The 20,394-nt window shown below is 40.4% G+C and overlaps 1 protein-coding gene across 2 annotated transcripts in view; it reads right to left on the reverse strand.

The window, feature by feature from the left end:
- Nucleotides 1-20,394, reverse strand: part of sik2b (salt-inducible kinase 2b) — a 54,853-nt gene that overhangs the window by 14,414 nt on the left and 20,045 nt on the right. For both annotated transcript variants that reach the window (XM_080025031.1, XM_080025032.1), the window contains exons 4-6: nucleotides 13,044-13,205; nucleotides 5,408-5,532; nucleotides 2,718-2,841 (exon numbers count right to left, since the gene is read on the reverse strand). In XM_080025031.1, coding sequence (XP_079881157.1) covers nucleotides 2,718-2,841; nucleotides 5,408-5,532; nucleotides 13,044-13,205 — 411 coding nt within the window. The remainder of the gene's footprint in view (nucleotides 1-2,717; nucleotides 2,842-5,407; nucleotides 5,533-13,043; nucleotides 13,206-20,394) is intronic.

A 20,394-nucleotide genomic window follows, 5' to 3' on the forward strand; every position in this document is an offset into this window, starting at 1 on the left:
CTGGCTGTGCCGCTTTGGCTTGCCTGCACCCCTACTGCCTGCACTGTGTTCCTGCCCGCCACACGCCATACTCCCTACCCTTAAGGACTTTAACAAAATGGAATTAATGATCTGTAGCTTACATTTTCATTCTTATTAAAATTGCAACTTAAATATTACAAACATCTCGAAACAGAACATGGTTCATGCACTGTGCACCTATGTTGTTTTCTTTTTGAAATACGATTTATAAATCAAATGATCATATCCTCTTTGCTCCAATTCAAAGGGAATGTTCTGCAGTCATCAGCAACCTTCTGCAGGTCACCTTATTGTCCTGTTTCACCGATGTGCACAGATTTCCTGTCTGCTGTGGTAAGGAGATAGACAGAGAGACCTGAACAGGTCATAAGCCCGAGGAACTGGCTGCCAACATTAACTCCCTGCTTCACAGTTGCCCTGCTGATCTACTACCGTCTGCTTATATCACATTTTTCATACCTCGTGCCTGGTGGTTCAGCACCCCCCCCCCATTTGTGCAAAACCACTGTGCCCTTCACAGCACTTTTACCCCAAGCTGTGGCATCTTAGCAGCTTGTGCAGCTGCTAAGTTACAGCGGGCCTCAAATGCAATACAACACAATTGGTTTGATCCAGAAGGTACTCAGGCTCTGCTCGTTGCTACAGACGTGTTTATGGCAACCGGTGAAGCTGAGCACATTTTTTAAAGCTACAACCCACCAGGGAAGGTTGGACTATGTATAAGGGGCGACACACTGCGTAACAGACTAGCGGGCCTGGCTGATTGATTGACACACTGTTTTCAGCCAGTAAGTTACACCACTATGACTTAACCACAGAACCATCCCAGTTAACACTTGCAATGTCCCAGTAGTGTAGAGTTGCACCAAGTGCCCCCAATGAATGAGAACAGCACTCTGTTGTGAAAAGTTAAAGAGCAGAGAGTAAGTTCTTAGGCTGACTTAAAGTCATCCATTACATAAATTATGTTATCTATTTCATAAATTTTTTCCAGACACAGGCGCTTAAAAATAATTTACAATTACCGATACATAGAAAATGTAACCATCATGTGAGACTGAACATGACCACAACCCATACAGACTTACTGTATATGAATAAAATGCAACACAAATTGCAATTCAATGCTTCCAAACATAATTTAAACAACTCACTATTTAGTGTTGGCGTGGGCGGTGATTGGTTAGCTGTATTGCTGCAGAGCACAACATGATAAACAAAATGCCAGAAGCAGCAGCAAAAGCAGCTGACCTTCACAAGGCAAAGCTGTGTGAAGTGTTTATTTCAATGTTCAAATCAGAGTCACTTAAGAGTTCAACCAGTTGGCAGTTTAATCGATTTGTTTAAAGGGGCTGAGGAACTTTCAGTTTTTGTTGATTCTAAAAAGCCCTTTTGGACAATAGCAGTAGTGTTTCTATCTGAGAAAAGGGATTGATTCTTGATGTCAACTCATGCACTGAGTAACATGAAAGAAAACACTCCTATTTTTTGTATCTTAAATTCACCAGAATGTGGGAAACAATGTCTTTAAAGCTCATGTTTTTCTGGGGGGCAGGATTTTGATTATATTGGTAGAGTTTAAAGATACAAACTGTCTATTCGGTACTATTTACAAGAGCAGAGGAGACATGAGAAAACATCCAATGTTGTGATTAGGTCAGTTGACTGGGAGTGGACTGCAACGTTCACAGTGGCGTAATGTTCTAGTGAGAGTTTGGTGCTAGGCTGTGCTGTGCACCACACTACAGTGTTGGCCTGTGAGGGAAACTAGATGAGATGAGATGGACTGTTTCTGGATGAAGAAATCAGCACACTCTGTTCCCCCTTGTTTAGGGAACAAGGGTAGGCCAGGGGGTGGGGGGAAGCGGGTTTGAATGTCAGTTTGGCAGCGGAGCCGACATTACACTCCTACATTCCCCTTACGCCTAATTGTTTCAAGGTCCTGAACTCGGAGGGGGGCGGGGGTGAGAGAGAGTGAGAAAAGAAAAATAAATCTGTAGTAATCTTAACTGTCTCACCCCCCCACGAGAAACAGACAGGGCCACAGACGGACAGGAAGATGGCTCACAGATCGCAGGTCGTGAGCATGAGTCAGACAGACAAACAGCCATGCAGAGTCTCCTCAGAGAGACAGCCAGGCAAGCTGCTGGAAGGCTCTGCTGGCTCTTCCACAGGTTACATAAACAGCTCCAGCTCTGGACTTAATCTGCTGCCAGCTAGCTAGCACAGCCGCTAACAGCAGGGCTGCTTTGAGACGGTGAGCCAACCTGACTCACCCTGCCTGCACGCACATACACACCGACACACTCACACACGCAAATTACAGGGGGACAATGACAGAGTGTCTCCTTCTACATCCCCTTCAAACAAGCGTAATGCTCTCTCGTTAATGAAATGACCCCAACTGGTTGCAGCCACCAGCGACTGCCAACAAACATTGAGTGCAATGTTGACTCAAATAGGAAAGTGTGATCTATTCATCTGAGCCGCAGTATCCCTCAGAAGAATTTCCATGCCATTTTGGCCTCAGTTTAAACGACACAATGTTATAAGAAAGATCAGAAGGTGTCTCACAGATAAACAGTATGTGTGTAAAAACACAGAAATCAAAAGCTAAAGTGAGGTACTGGGGGTTGGGAGTTGGCATGGTCGCCTGTCTTATTTTGGGTTTGATATCACAGAGAGTCTCTTCTTACCTTCAGTCATGAAGTAAGGGATGCGAAACCTTCCTTCTAGGACTCTCTGTCGGAGCACAGGCAGAGTGGGCCCATCAAAGGGCAAAGCACCACACACCAGCACATATAGCACCACACCCATGCTCTGTGAAAAGATGGGCAAGAAATAAATCCGGATCCGGTCTGGATGCAGGTTACTAGGGTTACAAAGGGGTGGAAAGTTTCCTGTAAATTACCGGAAAGTTTCCGGAAACTTTCCACGGGAATTTTGGGAATATTCAAAATTGGAAATTATAGGAATTAACTAAATGGGTAATTGAAATGATTTTTTTTTCATATCCAAACATAAATCTAAACATTTAAACACTATGTTTGGTCATAGGCAGACATCCATGCAAAATAATACAATTAAAACACATTACATTTGAACAGATTTATTTGTAAGAAGAACTTTATCAAGTTTTGATTATTTTATGAACAATCAATAATTTCCCCGAACAACAAAAAGATGAATGTTGAGTAAAATATTACTCATCTGTCTCACCCCACCCATTCAATAAATAAAGTCAAATGCCCCACATGTGATGAGGAATGCACAGTGCATGTAGGGGGCATGGCCTCAGTACCCCTGCAGTAGGATGTGTGCTAAGTGCAATTTGCCAAGTGTAATTGCATGAAATCTGGTTGTTTTAGTCAAGATTATGCTAAAATATATTGTCACCAACTATATTTAAAATCACTGTTTAAGCCTCTGTAAACCTGGTCTAGCAAAAACCAATATATGATATCAAGTTGGGTGTCTCAATAAACTTTAAAAAAAAATCTGATTTGAAATGAAATGTTCATAAATATATTAAAACTTAGTTGAAAACTGCTTTTTACAGTCAAGAACATTTGCCCGGACTGAAATAACATAGTTAGGAGAATTTAGTGCATTGGGTTGCTTTAAATTTAGTAAATTCCCGTTTATTCCCATTAATTCCCGTTAATTCCCATGGAAAGTTTCCAACTTTGAAAATTCCCGGAATTTTGCAACCCTACAGGTTACATTTGTTGTTTGCTTTCACAAACTTACACATGCACACACAAATAAAATGTCCTTCACACAAAATAGAATAACAAATGATTTGGCAAGCTAAAAACTGAGGTTGGGAAATCAGCACTAGCATACGAGACCAGCACATTTGTTTCCTACAGAACAGACTGGCATTTATCCAAGACTGATGTGCAGAAGAGTAAAACAATGTAAAGCTTACTAGACCTGGCTGGTTTCACCAGGCTGAAAAGATATATAGGGGAGAACGGGGTAATCTGAGCCACTTTTTACATTTGCTCCCCTCTAAGCGAGCTAAAATGATTTATCACTCAAATTTACACATTTCCCATTAATTCAGGATGTTTCCTAGAAATGGGCATTAGCATAATTTTTTCAAGACAAAGGGCAGTGAAAATATGATAGTTTAAAAAAAAGTTGTCATGTGGCTCACTTTAACCCAGCTGTGGGGTAAACTGATCCACTTACTTTTTCCACTCTGAAACTACCATAACAACACATATTGTAACAGTAAGAATCCTGAAAGCTAGCCACACATTCCAGAACTAATGTCGGACTAGTAAAATAATGATGGGGTTTGGTCAATTAAGCAAAGCAAATTTTCTAAACACTTGAAAGTAACTCTGAACAAAATCAAATACAACATATTATAATTCAAAAGGTTTTAATAAGATTCAAATGAAAGATAGAACCAGTTAGATTAGAACACAGTTTGGGGGTCAGAACACAGGACCCTTAGAGCCAGCTTGTGTCTGGGGGTCAAAGCATAGGAAAATCAGAACCAGCGAGAACAGCCTGGGACTCAGAACACAGGAGAAGACCCAACTGGATTACAACATCAGCCTGTCATACTCTACATTCCAGCCCTGAAGGTTACAGGGAAAGATGAGAAGGTGCTCTTTCCGTGTGGTTGCCCCAGGTCGTCTTCCTGGTGTATTTCCTTGGCAAGATGACTTTTCTACAATGTGTATGACATTAAAATAAAACATGTCATGTAATATTACATTAAAATATGTTTAAGACTAAACTTAACTTGTGCCTCATGTTGGGGGAAAGTGAGACAGTGGCTCACTTTCCACCACAGCATTTGGCTCACTTTCCCCCACCACCACAATTTGAGAAAAAACTACCTCTCTTAGCATTTCAGGCTAATCTTTAGCTAATATCATCACATGGTTTTTATATGTTGGTAGTTCATCAACACGTATGATAGAAGTGTGTCTACGTGAACACATTTGCTTTGGCACAACAGTTGATTAAGTTGACAGCAAGAAAATTTACTTTTACATGCAAAATACCTATTTTGGTGAAAAAAACATGCTTACCACAGCACCATGAGGTCCTCTCTTTCAGGGCCATGGGGAAATGAGAGGGGCCTGAAAACATATATCTCACATGACCACAAATGTTTTCCGTTGCCTAGATACAGGGGGTGGCTCACATTACCCGATGCCTCAGATTCCCCCCTTCTCCCCTATATATATATTGATATACTAAGAAATTAATAGCATCCGCTTATTGCATGTGGCTTATTAAAGTAAATGTAAAAACTGCAGTGATTGTAAATTCAATGTACGTTTCATTGTTTTCAGAAAACATAACAACATAAAAGTTAACAATGTCATCCAATATGTTACTTTAGGCATATCACTCTTACCCAGATGTCTAGCTGTGGACCTTCATACTGTTGGCCCTCAAAGACTTCTGGGGCAGCATAAGGCGGGCTGCCGCACCATGTGGACAGAGGCTCCCCGGGCTGGAAGAAGTTCCCGAATCCAAAGTCTACACAGGTTCAGGAGGGTGGTGGGTGGGTTGTATGGAAAGGGAAAAGATAATTTCCAACGTTAAAGTTTTTGCTTAAACTGTTAAGTTCCTTTCCAAAATATGTTGCACACATGGTTGCTGTACAGCAGTTTCTGCAAAATGGCATCCACTGACTGTAAGTTTGAAAAATGGAAGCGTTGCGGCACATGGTGAGTATCTACAGTAAAGTTGCGGTGACTGCTGCGCTGATGTGGTCATGGTGTGCATAGAAAAATGGCGAGAACAAAAGGCGGGTAATGCCTTGTGACGGGGGTTCGAAGGTTTTGCTAATATGTGATCCACATATTTGTACGTTGAGGAAATGGGCCTTTGTATGAGGTAATCTCCCCTGGAGACCAACATGAGGTCACCGGTGCGGTTCTCTGATTGGTTGTCAGCAGAATGAGTTAAACTCTTGAATCTTCAGAGGAACAAGACAGAGAAGTGTAACTAATACACACAAAATGCAGAGAACCTAGCGTCTGACTTTCATTAAAATCTGTGCTAATATCTGCAAAATCACACTGAGAAAACTAGAGTGCCTGCAATTACTCAGCCAGGCTATTTTTTTCTAATTTCCCCATCATCCCACCTCCCTCTTTTTCAAACCTTCCTGGTTCCCCAGCAAAACCTTTGTCTCCTCTCCTCATTTAGTTTTACAGGACTTGCTACTAGCGCTTTCTTCTGCTGCCGATGATTAGACCATTAGTGCATTGACAGAATAATCCATTATCAAAGTGATAATTGGTTCATCATTTAAAGTAATTTACCAAGAACAAAAATGTGTTACCTTTGATGGTTTTAACTTCTCATTTATTTTGATATATTTTATTTATTACCATGGAAAATGTAATCTTTTCAACTCGTGACAGCTACATACCATTTTGCAACACAACAAAAAAAATAGCCAAAACAATCAACTATTAATCAGAAAAAGTTAATCGACAGCTAACAAATAAGGGAAGTAATTTCATGCTTAGTTACTTCAGTATCAGCGGGACCCTACGGGAGCAGACACTCAGACTCACTAAACATTTTTTTCTTACACAACTGAAACAGTTACATAAACAGAAAAATTGAATTACAAAACAAATAACTCTAAAAAAATATGGCTTACATAATGGGGCTAAAAGGGGTTTCGGTTGACAAACAAAGACAAAAAAAGCAGGCACAACTTGTTAGTGGATACATTCACTACTAAGCGGTGCGTGTGAGAGAAAGATACAGACTGTGTAACCAAGCTCCCTTTCTTGTGCTCTGCTCTTCATCATAATGGTCTTTTACAAGTAATAAAATAGAAGCCAGAACCCACTGTATTCATCAATTAATCTATTTTATGGTTGAAAAATGCCAAAAACATGATACATGACTGAAATTAATAGCTCATTCTGTACATTGACTAATTGTTAAATTTACATTCCTCATGACTGTCTATCTTCTCTCTCTCTCTCCTAAATATTGCCCACTCTCAAATGGACATACATGTAAGACACCAGCTTTGAGAGATTAACTCAGTACAGACTCCAATTAAAATATATATTTTTTTTTACGTGCCAAAGTTTGACACTGCTCCCATGGTTGTCATAGCTGTAGCAATTTACAATTTTAGCAGCACATATTCAATCCATTTTATCATAGCGGCGCAGGCAGTAGCAGCAGGTGTGGCTGAAATAAAGTGGAGGGTAAAGCCACAGTGGGGTTTATTACAAGTATGTTTACTGTCTGATGGCGCCGCTGTGAAGGTGAGATGTGAGATGCAGGCACAGCAGAGCGGAGGCAGTGCAGTTGGGTTTATCGTCAGAAGCTGTGACCCATTTCATGGAGCTGAATACTGAGCAGACTGGTTGACGTCAAACGCTCCAGCACGCTGCAGGCTACTAACAGCACTCAAAGCTCAACGGAGAAGGGCGGGGCGGGGGGAGCGTGTGTGTGTGTCTCGGGCACAACAGTATTAGTATAATATTAGCCCAAACATGTCACACTGGAATAATCTCCAGCTAATGGCTAATACGTGTGTGTGTGTGTGTGTGTGTGTGTGTGTGTGTGTGTGTGTGTGTGTGTGTGTGTGTGTGTGTGTGTGTGTGTGTGAGAGAGAATGATAGCATCAAGCCACAGTAATCAGTAAAAAAATTAACTTCGATGTTTTTTTTTTTTTTTTTTTTTTTTTTTAAATCATATTTTTTTATTATAAATATCAAAAGTCAGAAAACCATTTAAAGCCAGTTTTAAACGGTGCTTTTGTAACAGCTACAAAATAATTCTCGATTTAAGATTGCTACCAAGGTCAAAATGGACTTCGATGCGAAATTTGAATGTTTGATTAATGATAATTCATTAAATTTAATACCTTGCTTCAAAATATTGTAAATCATAGAAAGAAAAAAAAATTGTCAACATAGACCACAATAACCATATGCTGTCAGATAAGCATATATTGGTTCATAGTATATCATATAACTTCCAACCCCAGTGGTTTCCAATTATATTACTGAATCCAATGTGTATAGTAATTAGAAACAGTTTGTTCTCCAGCAGGTTTCATTGAACTGGATTATTTGTAGTTTCTACATCATTTAATTGAGCAGGAAACACCTGTAGGGTTTGGTGCACTCCCAATGACATCACTCCTTTGATGGTGTCAATGTTGAAAATCCAAAATAATAATTAGGTAAACTATACAGTTTGGTGTTGTGAGACCACGATTGTCATATGAGATTTTGTTTTTGGAAAGTGACCGAGACCATGTTTTCCAAACTCAACACAACCGAAAAGATGGCATGTATCTTTTTTTTGCTAAGTCACAAAGGCTGCTTCCTCTCTTCCTCTGATCCAGAAACTTTTCCCCCCCTCCAATCTGTCAACCTGAACGTAAAGGGGCCGTTTGAAGTGAAAACATGAAGGGCACCCCCCGCTGCCACTGTTCCCTCTCCTCTGCAGTCACCATCAGTATGACCTTTCTTTGAGTGACCACTGCCTAGTTAAGCTTCATACAGGCTGGACACAGAGGTGGCCTTTAAAAAGCTGGACTGCAGGAAAAATACTCAATTGCATTCCTACAAATCGACAGACGGGATCAGAATTTACAATACATTTTATAATAATGATACTATTTAAAAATAAGATCAAATGAAAGATGAAAAAGGTGAGTCTTGAAACATTATTTATAAAGGAATTAACTTTGATTTCACATTTTAAGGCCTTTTTTGTTTGAATTTATATTGTGGTGCATTTCAATAAAGGGGCTCTCTAGTGGGTACATCTGGCCCTATAGGTTGGGACAAAAAAAATAGCAATCTGAAGAGCTCACCTCTGGCTCTGGAAAACTGTGAAGGACATTTGATACCATTCTTTCTGCCATTTTATTAACTTAATATTTGAGTAGTTCAATCAACTCATTGTTGTTGCCAGTTGCAGCCCCACCAGGTTTGCATTGGAAAGTAACCTGTGAAGTTTTTGACCTCTAGTAGCAGTTTTTCTTGGAGTGGGTGGGTACCCATTTTGTTTGTCGTTCGCACATGCCGCAATACACAGTCCTTCCAATTATGTCTTGCTATTTCCCTAGTCTACAGATGACCAAGATATAGGGGAGAACGGGGTAAGTAGGCACACTTTTTACTCTAGTGAGAATTGCTTATCACCTAAACATCTTTCAATAGTCATTCCTACATTAAATTGAAGCTTAAGGTGTTGGCTTGAAATGTGTACCCCTCACTTTTTCTATCTTATTGTAATAAAGAAGAAATTAATCATCAAAGACACCCTTACACATTGTGACAACCAACCCCATCAAGGGGTCGGTTGTCAAACACTATGGGGTTGTTTGTCACAATGTTATCTTAATGGGAATAATCTTAAAAAGGCAAGAAAGTAGAACAACATTTGAAAGTCTAATTGCATTGTCAAGTTGAAAAATAGGCCTACATAACTTACTGTAGCCTTGGCAGCTGGTCTAGTTTGGGATGCACTGGGTTGTTTTGATTTTGTTGCCCTTTTTTCTTTTGCATGCTAGCTGCCTTTTCCTGCTCTATTCTTTCCTTCTCTGGGGTGTCAGTGAGGATACATCTTGACAATTTCTTTCGTTATTGGGTTCCTTTTCTGGCTGCAGCCTTGAGATAACATGTGACAACCAACCCCCCAAAAAATGTGACGACCAACCCCAACTTGAATTTCTTGCTAGCATCGAGGCCAACAACCATCTGACAACTAATTACCTTGCTAACCACAATCTAAACTATAGTTTACCCTTCACACTTTGTATGGGTAACAAGTGTTTTGTTATAAACCCATTGTGTAAAAGCCTAGAAGAAAAATACTGAGGCGCTAAATATTTTCAATTTGACATGAAAAACACAAACAGTTGTCTCACCTCAAATTCAGCAGTCTAACTCCAAGGAAGACTATGTAGGTGACCTCTGATCCCAATTCTGGATATTTACATACCAAAAGTTCACAGACAGCGCCTTCTGGTTCCGAGATATAACGATTGTGACAACCAACCCGTGTGACAAATTACCCCGTTCTCCCCTACAGTTATGCGCCAGAAAAGGCCAGAAAGAATATGACTGCACGCTAGAAGACCCGAATGTAAAATAAATCAGCATAGCAAATATTTTTATGTGGAAGTAAATTAATTCATTACATTTACTGAATCTCAAAGACACAAAAAAATTATTTTGGCATGTAACATATAAACTTAACTTTTGTTTGTTTACAGGAAATCTCTAGAGGTGAGTTCTCAAATTAATCAATAATGAAAATAACCATGAGATTGCAGTTCCAGATGCAGATAAGGCCCCCAGCATGTACACAAGTAAAAAATAAATATTCGCCTCTCTTTCATCATGGTTGAACGGATGGCAGATCAAAACTGACATCAGTGTTAATAATGCAGTGCAAGGCAATGCAAGATGAAACTTTCTTTACACAAGTACAGTACAAATCTGACACGTTTTAAGCGTCTAAACTTCATGTATGCTACCGTTCACCAGACCTGTCAGTGCACATACTGGGTAACAGAAGAACAGAATGTACCTTGCTGTCGATGTCCTCTCCAGAGACGTTTTTTCTCTAATCACAAACCGGGTAATGTTCTGTTCATTGTTTTCCTGCTTCAAATCTAATCGGCTGTGCGCTCAATTGGCTGTGAGTCAGATATGTTTTTGGAAATGACTGCTGTGGCAATAACATGGACCAGGATTATCATCTTGGACCCTTCTGAGAAAACAGTGGATACGCTGATGCAAGTAATGATGAAGCTGAAACACGAGGTTCTCTAAATCAATTATTATATAGTTTTGTCTATTTTGTCCTCGCCTAAATGTACCTGTTAGAACAAATAGAAGCCACGGAACACTGGCTGTAACTTGTATAAAGGTTAACTGTGGGTGCTGCTCATCTGTAATCTCCTCCCCTCATGTAGAAACATTACCAGATCAATAAACAACTATCAGTGATTCTTGAGAAGTGGGACAAAAGACCATCTTCCAATATTAACTGCTGTTATGTTTAAAAGTAAACATATTTAAAATTGTAGATGTTATTAGGGATTAAGAATAGAATGTCTGAAGCACAATTATCCCCTTAAATATAATTGTTTCCTTATTATGTCAAATATATGACACTTGTGATCGTCTACTGACTTCCAAAACAGTGTGTCCACAGAAAAAGGATCAATCATTCATATGCAATAAAACCTATTAAAAATGTACTTTAATGATTAAAAAGAGCTTTTCTCATCAACATCAACACTAAATAATCTCTCATAAATAAAAACTTTTTTTCTACAACACATTCATGTTTGTTTTTTAAGATATTTTTGGGGCATTTTTTCATGCTTTTATTGATGGTGTGAAGAGACAGAGGTGAAATGGGGCAGAGAGGGGAGTGACATGCAGAGAACGACCGCGGGCGGGAATCGAACCCGGGTCTGCTGCTGGGCTCGGCCCGGGAGGGGGAAGCCCTACCAACTGAGCTAAGGGCACCCCCCACATTCATGTTTTATAAGGTTTCTAAGTGGTGGGACACTTTTTGTCACCACCGTCAGACAATCCATTAAAATGTAAGAAAATCAGCCAAAATAAGGGGCAGCTGTCACTATGAAAGACCTCTTGTCACATTCTACCTCTGCAGAGAGTCAAACAGGCTTTGATAAGTGTTGTAGTTTTAGAATATTTTACATTCCAAATCTTGAAAGTCCTGTGTCACAACCATGATACGTCAACACCAACTTACAATTTCTGAAGAAGTCATTTGAAATGTTTAGATCATTTTATTTTCCTGAAGTAGTTCATACTAGCACCTATCATCAACAGAAAAACCAAATGGCTACTAGAAAAACTCCATTTGTTCTGTTTAAGAAGCGTTAAATATGTCAACACCGTCAGATGTCAAATATTTTTTGTGGCCTCTGTCAGTCTTGGTGAATATTTGTGATCACTATTACATCTCATGGGTCTAGCCTAAATTGAGGGAACATTAATTTGTGTTTTTGGTGTCTGACGGTGTTGACAAAAAAATAAGGAATGGCAAGCTAAAAAGCCCATTTTGATAAAAAGGACAACAGCTGGGAGGTTGTGTCAAAGCTTAGCTCACTAGCTTAGTATATGTTGGATACATACAAGTACAATCACTGCTATATTATTCTTCCATCATAAGTCAATGACATGAAGTCCTTTGAGGACAAGAGACCACGTTCCCATGTGTGCCTACTATCCTATAACACCTGTATTTTTAGCCGTCCTGGTGTGATCAGCTGGACTTTGATGGTCTTTAGTATCAGCTCTGAATAAAGCCTTAGATAAACCTGGGCCTCTTTCACAGTGCTGTCAAAGCTGCAGCCCAGCCACCCTGCTATGCACTGCTCCTAATCGTTCCTCCTTTATCTTCTCACCCCCAAATATTCCCAAAAAGTAGCCAGTACATATTTTTATTACAGCCTCCTCTCCTTCTTTAATTAAACGCAAACCCTTCCATCCCATCACCCATATTCCTTCCCCCTCCTTCACTCTGGGAAACAGCGGTAGGGTGACATTCTCACTAGCTGGCTCTAAATGCCAGTTGCTTAATCACACTTTGAAGCTTGTACTAAAAGACCTCCAGCTTAAGTCTTGAATCGCTGCCTCTGCAGTCTGTTCCTCTTTTTGTCCACTATCTGAAATGTTTCCTCCTCAAAACTAAAGCTAGGGGTCACCAGGGAGGGATTTCTGATCTCCTCCGATCTGTTCTGGTAAAAGGTGGCACAAGCCTTTTGGATTCTTGCTGAGATTTTCAAGATGTCTGTCGTGGCATCTCTCAGCCAACAGCTATCTCGCAGGCAACCTCAGACCACTTCTCAACACTGTGCAAATGGCCCGGGCTGGTAGTTAAGACATTTCTGGACTACGCCGGCACTGAGATCATGGCAGGCAATGGATTGAAACTAAATGATTCCATGCATATTTCTCATCCATACATGAGTGTGTGGATCTTCCTGCACTACGTTGTTACTGCACCTGCAATCTTGATGTTCATGTTGCCGTCCAACAGCAGATTCTCAGCCTTCAGGTCTCGGTGGACGATGTTGCGATTGTGACAATACTCCACTGCCGACAAGATCTGCCAGAACTTCCTCCTGGCCTCGATCTCGCTGAGGCGGCCATGCTTCGCCAGGTAGTCTGCAGCCAGAGAGAGCGAGACAGAAACAGTGGAGGGAGGGGATGTGTCATGTTAGAATTATATGCAGATAAGATTTTACATCAACTAATGTAAAATGACTCTACAAGCCTTTCAAACAAAGTATTGTTTTGTACGGTAAAAAAAAAGGCATTTGTGCATATTTTTCATTCCACTTAGTGTTTGCGGTTTTGTTGAAGGTGTAATTTACTTTTGATGAAGTGCCGGGCTGGTGCCAAAGGTGGTTTAAGGGCTGATCTGCATTACAACCTGCTTTACAAATTGACTCAGTAAAAGATGTCCGATGTCATTATTCCTGTGTGCTCGCACACGCACATTTGTGAGTAGGCCATGGTTGACAGTGAAGAATGCACTATGTTGTCATAGCTAGTCGAGGAAAGTTGACATTTCTGAGAACTGGTCTTCTGCTACATAATGCCCACAGCAGTACAAGTTGGAACAGAGTGGGAGTTGGGGGTTTATGGGAGGTGTAATAATGATGCAGTGTATGATTACAGTGCACACACGGACGACGTGCAACTTGCAAGCACACTTGATACTTGGGAGAAATCAAGATCCCAATGTAAATATGAACCCGAGTTCTTGCCCAATAAGTACCTAACAAATGTGATTTGTTTGATTTATCTGACCTACTGAGTTTGTGCTTGTTTACTAACCACATGAAACATAAGTCTATGCTCTCTCCGGAGGGGGCCAAAGGCGTACATTTTATTGTCTTATTTCTACTAGCATCAAGATCACTGACATTTTTCTCATTGTCTGTTCTTACATCGCCCTCGCTGTTTTTCTGACCTTTCACGCTCAGCATCCGCTAATTTATTTTTTTACAAAGTCAACCTGACAGACTATTTTACAGGATGCGTGTTTTTTTTCACAGGCCTGTGAACTTTGGAAAGTGTGGCGTTTGATGCTGTCGGCAGGGTTCCTCTTCACACCTCCCTGTCCAGAAAGCTCACAAACTCTTCAATTCACACTCTGTGTCAAACAAGATGGGACACACTGGCATTCTTTCCAGCTGGCATGGAGACAGACCACCGACCGAACCTGACAACAATGCACAACAACCACAACATACCAAGCCAACAGAACTTAATGACGAGTAAACATAATTACACTATCCTAGGTCAATCTCAGATAAGAGCATTTCGCTGTGCTATTATTAATTATTTTTTTTTTTGCATTTTTCTTTGCATTTGTTAGAAACGCCTTTTAATATTTTATAATACTGCTGCAATGTCCCTGGTGTGAAAACATTCCTGTTAAGATAAAATCCCTGACAGAATTTTCAAAACTATTCCTTTGTCAAGATGCACAGAGAAGTAACACTAAACCAATTTCACAGCCAATTAACATAAAAAGCAATGTGCAATCAACTAAAATATAACTATTTAAAGTAGAGAAACATATGCCCTCGGGCCAACGACATCCATCGCGTTGTAAACACCTTGTCTTACCAACTCTTTATTGTTTCAGCTCAGGGTCGACTAAGGGGCCAGCTGTGTGTTGGAGCAAAAACTGTACGATAAAAATCACTGAAAGACATACATTGCACTATTAAGCGTCAGGGATATGATGGTATTATGTTATCGACAGCATGGTCGATAGATAGCTAACATCTGACAAAGTCAGAAAATCTGATTAGAAAGTGGATGGCAAATTCCATAGAGGAGGCCCTTCAGTGACAAAGGCAGCTTTCATGCAATGCTGCTAATCAAAAAACACAGTGGGGAGGGGAATGTGTCATGGAGGTCCAAGTATGCACCTGTGACGAGAACAGGCCCCTAGTAATAACTGTTCTCAGATCAAACCTTCTCCTTCCTTGATTTGCCTCTTAAGGCATCAGTTACCTTCAACAGAAGCACTTGTCGAATGCTCAAACAGCAAAAGTTGAACAATCCAGTTTGAAATTAGCACAACCCAATCCGGTCCAACCACAATCAAAATGTTTGTACTGTAGCTGTTGCACTTGAAGGTCTAAGGCAGGGGTTCTCAACCTTCTGCAAGCTGGGCCCCCCCAAAGCTGGGTCATTGCAGTTGGGCCCCCCCACTGACCCTGACAACCCCCCCCCCCCCACACACACACACACACACACCACCCTACACAGATAGATAGATAGATAGATAGATAGATAGATAGATAGATAGATAGATAGATAGATAGATAGATAGATAGATAGATAGATAGATAGATAGATAGATAGATAGATAATCTATTATTGTTATTATCACAAGGGCTAGGCCAGTGGCGCACCTTTGAGTTGAACATTGGGTTTAGGGTTGGGGTCCGGAAATTTCTTATATTTTAACGTTAAATTCTGGTGCACTTTAATAGCTAATTATGAGATTGTATCAATGAGACACTGAGGAAATGTTTTTTTTAAAATCTCCTTAGAAGAGAAGAAAATAGTAGCCTAAATAGAACATACACAGAATAAATTCTACAATAGGTATACCGGTTATGAAAAAGCTTCACAAAACAAAGTCTATGATCAATGGGAAACACTGCTGTCTGACAACCCAGTTCAGAGAATGTTTCAACTATTGAGTCTTGGATTTGGAAAGTGGCCAGATTTAGCTCAAAATGCTACCTGCGATTAATGTGCTGTGCAGCCTGAACGCGGAGTTGTGTGTGTCTCAGTGGCGATTCCAGGAAATTTTGACAGGGGGTGGCCAAGGTGGGCCACAGAGCTAGAGTGGGGTGGCCATCGCACCCCTGAATGAATAGCATGTGATATGCTGTACAACCAATTCAAAGATGATTTATAATCCCAAATGCCCAAATCATGTTAGTATCCATTGTAATGTTTGTCAGAAAACTAAACCCCTGAAGGGGGGTCTGGGGGCATCCCCCCCAGAAGATTTTTTTGTGTTTTTAACATGTAATCTAAGCATTCTGGTGCATTCTGGCGAAGATAATAAAGGAAAAAGTCAATATTTATTTCAGTTCAGATGAATAGTAAAATTAGCAAGACAACATAACTTGCTAGCAGCCAGATGCCTAACAACTGGACAGAGGGACGGATGACCACTAGCTTTTGACCAAATATCTTGCTAAAAAAATAAACCTTTATTTATGAAATTCTGCCCTAAGAACATGTTACACTTGATAACTACAAACTTACATTTTTTTATTCAGATTTCAGAAATCTGCTGGGACACGTGCCCATACACATGCATGGGTGGCACGCATGTCACAAGCGCACTTATGCTGTTTTCAAGACCTTTGCTGACCAGAGACCAGTTCTAGTGGCCACAGTCCTACCATTAATTCAGTACTTAATTGTAAACTGATCTCATATCAGTGGATTGGAGTGTTTGTGTGATGAACTTGGCAACTACCTATCAAAAAAAGTTAAGAAAGAAAAAAAATACATATCATCTCTGAACTAGGCTACATATCAGGAAAAAAATTGAAATTACAAAAAAAAAAAAAAAAAAAATTAAGATTATTTATTTATTTTTTTTCATCCCCCTCGCGCCCCCCCGGTAGAGTGTCCGCGCCCCCCCGGGGGGGCGCGCCCCACCGGTTGAGAACCACTGGTCTAAGGAATTCCATCACAAGTAGGAGCGAGACTCGACAATCGTTTGAAAACTGTGACAACGGTACCCAATTTTGGACAACTTTCCTCCAAAGAATTCCTGAAGCTGCACTACAGTTCATTCCAAATGATTATGCAAATTATATTTTTCTCAGATTTTCCTAAATAGTCGATGCAAATGACAGTCAGTATAATTTAAGTCATCAACCGTTAAAGTATGATTCACATTTTATTGAACAAACCTCCCAATGATAACAGTATTTTTTTCAAAAATAAAAAACTCAAAATGCAAATGCTGTTCCAAATTATTATGCACAACAGAGTTTCAAAACAATTTATAGGTTGTGAAGAACTAAAAATGTCCATTTGTTGAATTTGCAGAATGTGGAGGTCATATTTATTGAAATCAAAAACTATTTCAATCAAAAACATATTTACAGGCCAAGTTACATGTTAACATAGGACCCCTTATTTGATATCACCTTCACAATTCTTACATCCGTTGAACTTGTGAGTTTTTGGAGAGTTTCTGCTTGAATGTCTTTGCAGAATGTCAGAATAGCCTCCCATAGCTGCTGTTTTGATGTGAACTGCCTCCCAACCTCATAGATCTTTTGCTTGAGGATGCTCCAAAGGTTCTCAATAGGGTTAAGGTCAGGGGAAGATGGGGGCCACACCATGAGGTTCTCTCCTTTTATGCCCATAGCAGCCAATGACACAGAGGTATTCTTTGCTGCATGAGATGGTGCATTGTCATGCATGAAGATGATTTTACTACGGAAGGCACGGTTCTTCTTTTTGTACCACGGAAGAAAGTGGTCAGTCAGAAACTCAACATACTTTGCAGAGGTCATTTTCACACCATCAGGGACCCTAAAGGGGCCTACCAGCTCTCTCCCCATGATTCCGGCCCAAAACATGACTCCACCACCTCCTTGCTGACGTTGCAGCCTTGTTGGGACATGGTGGCCATTCACCAACCATCCACTACTCCATCCATCTGGACCATCCAGGGTTGCACGGCACTCATCAGTAAACAAGACTTTTAGAAAATTAGTCTTCATGTATTTCTGAGCCCACTGCAACCGTTTCTGCTTGTGAGCATTGTTTAGGGGTGGCCGAATAATAGGTTTATGCACAGCTGCAAACCTCTGGAGGATCCTACACCTTGAGGTTTGCGGGACTCCAGAGGCCCCAGCGGCTTCAAATACCAGTCTGCTGCTCTGAATGGCATTTTAGCAGCTGCTCTCTTTATCCGATGAATTTGTCTGGCCGAAATCTTCCTCATTGTGCCTTTATCTGCACGAACCCGTCTGTGCTCTGAATCAGCCACAAATCTCTTCACAGTACGATGATCACGCTTCAGTTTCTTTGAAATATCTATTGTTTTCATACCTTGTCCAAGATATTGCACTATTTGACGCTTTTCGGCAGCAGAGAGATCCTTTTTCTTTCCCATAGTGCTTGAAACATGTGGCCTGCTTTATAATGTGGAACGTCCTTCTTAAGTAGATTTCCTTTGATTTGGATCACTTGGCAAACTAATTATCACAGGTGTATGAGATTGATTTCAATGATCCAAGGTGCCCTGAGACACAATATCATACATACGTTTTATTGAAAAACAAAAAATTAAATGTTTATGACACTTCAATCATATTTGCATAATAATTTGTCACATGGTGTATGTGCACCAAAAAAGTGACTGGATTTGTGTTGTGAGGAAAGAAAAACAGTCAGCGCTTAAGACAGCATACATGGCCAATCGTGTGGTGGATGTGCCTGATTCTATCATCATTTTCTGAAAAACTTTGGAAAATACTTCATTCTTAAACACAGTCCTCTCCATTATGACATTGGAAAGGTGAGGGGTTTCTGACCGCCCAGCGCTTTGGTTATAGCACACACTCCTTAAAGCTCCCATATTATACACTTTTCGGTTCCATTATACACCATATTATATGGTCTTAGTGGTCCCTAATATGTTTTTCTTCAATTGTTTGCTGAAAAAAACTTTCAGATAATTTATTGTACTATGTTCAGCTAATCTCACAATGGCCTATTTTTTAAAAAGAGCTGCAGCTCCCCTCGTAAATATACAATCTTTGAGCTCCCCCCGCCCACTGTCCGGAAGCGAAGCCAGATACGCCTCGCCCTCTGTCTGTTTGTAAACAATGATGACATATAGCCTGTTAGCACAGTTAGGTTTAGCCTACCTATGAGAAGAACCAAGTTTAGTGCTAGTAACCCACTTTGAACAGTTTGACATGACCTATCCTTGTCTACATGAAAGACTATGTTCATACAGATGCACTGACAGCCACACGCTAATGGAAATGGCATGTTCACAATAAAAATGCTGCAAAAGATGGTGGCTACTGCGAAGCTAGCTCGGGAGCTAGCTGCTAACAATACCACTAAAATCAGTGAAAAAATTATCTTCAAGGTCAGACTTCTTCAGTATAACTTCCAATCCTTTGTCCTGTTAAAAACGAGGCATTTCCAGACTGGTGTGGGGAATAGAAATATGTTTTTATGAGCAAAAGCTGAATGCTTGTCCCAAAGCTAATAGCTATACACCAGTCAGGCAAAAATACCAATAAAAACATTTATTTCAGTTTCACTGTTTGAAAAAAAGCACAAGTAGCTTCCTATCCGTTGTGTTATTAAAAACGAGGCTGCTGTGGTTAAGATAAATTAGTGGATTATGCAACATTCATCATGTTTTGCCGTACTACAGGCATCTTGTCGCTTAGCAACAAGCAAACAACATAGGGGTGAAGGAATGTTTTTTGAGAGGATCTCGGGGCCGTGGACCAATAAGAAATAGGGGGGTGGACTGCACAGTGGAAGCTTCTGGCTTTCCAGTTTTTGACGTCAGAAACGGGGAGAATTCTGACTGGAGTATATTGGCTTTCTTTTTTTTATACTTTGGCAGTCTGTAGGCACACCGTAGACCCATAATTATGTTCAAAAACATTGGAAAAGTGCATTTGCACAATATGGGAGCTTTAAAGGTGAAGTAAGCGGTTTATTTATGTTAATATAAGTGTTAAATCGCTCTATATTCATACAGTGATCACTTACATAATGTGCGCGTTTCATAAAGCAGATCTCTCAGTCAGCTGCTCTGCATGTAATCGGCAAATAAACTTTTCGGGGGATCCTGAAATTAATATCCAATCACAATAGAGAACGCTACAAACCGAAACCCGTCTCACTCATGGTCTCACTGCCGGTGCATGGCAGAGCGACACATGGTTGAATGTTTATGCGCCTACAATGGCGGAGCAGGTAAAAATCCTTCCCTATGTCTGTTTTGATGGTTTTTATCATGTTTGATCACACTTATGGATCTGAGATGATGCTAGATAACTCGCTGCTTGAAGACCGCAGTGCATTAATGTGGTGACGTAGGGACGAGCGAGGGGACTGCTAACTGCAGTAACTGACAGGAAGTTAGCTAAAAGAACCATTCTGCTTACAGCACCTTTAAGGCTTAAGGCAACATCATGGAGTTTTGAGTAATAAATCTAGAGCTGCAACTGCACCGATCATTTTCATGATCAATTTAACTGCTAAATATTTTCTCAATTAATTGTTTGGTCTATAAAATGTCAGAAAATGCCCA

This window comes from Ammodytes marinus (assembly GCF_949987685.1).
Source record: "Ammodytes marinus genome assembly, chromosome: 3".
Lineage (NCBI taxonomy): Eukaryota > Metazoa > Chordata > Actinopteri > Uranoscopiformes > Ammodytidae > Ammodytes > Ammodytes marinus.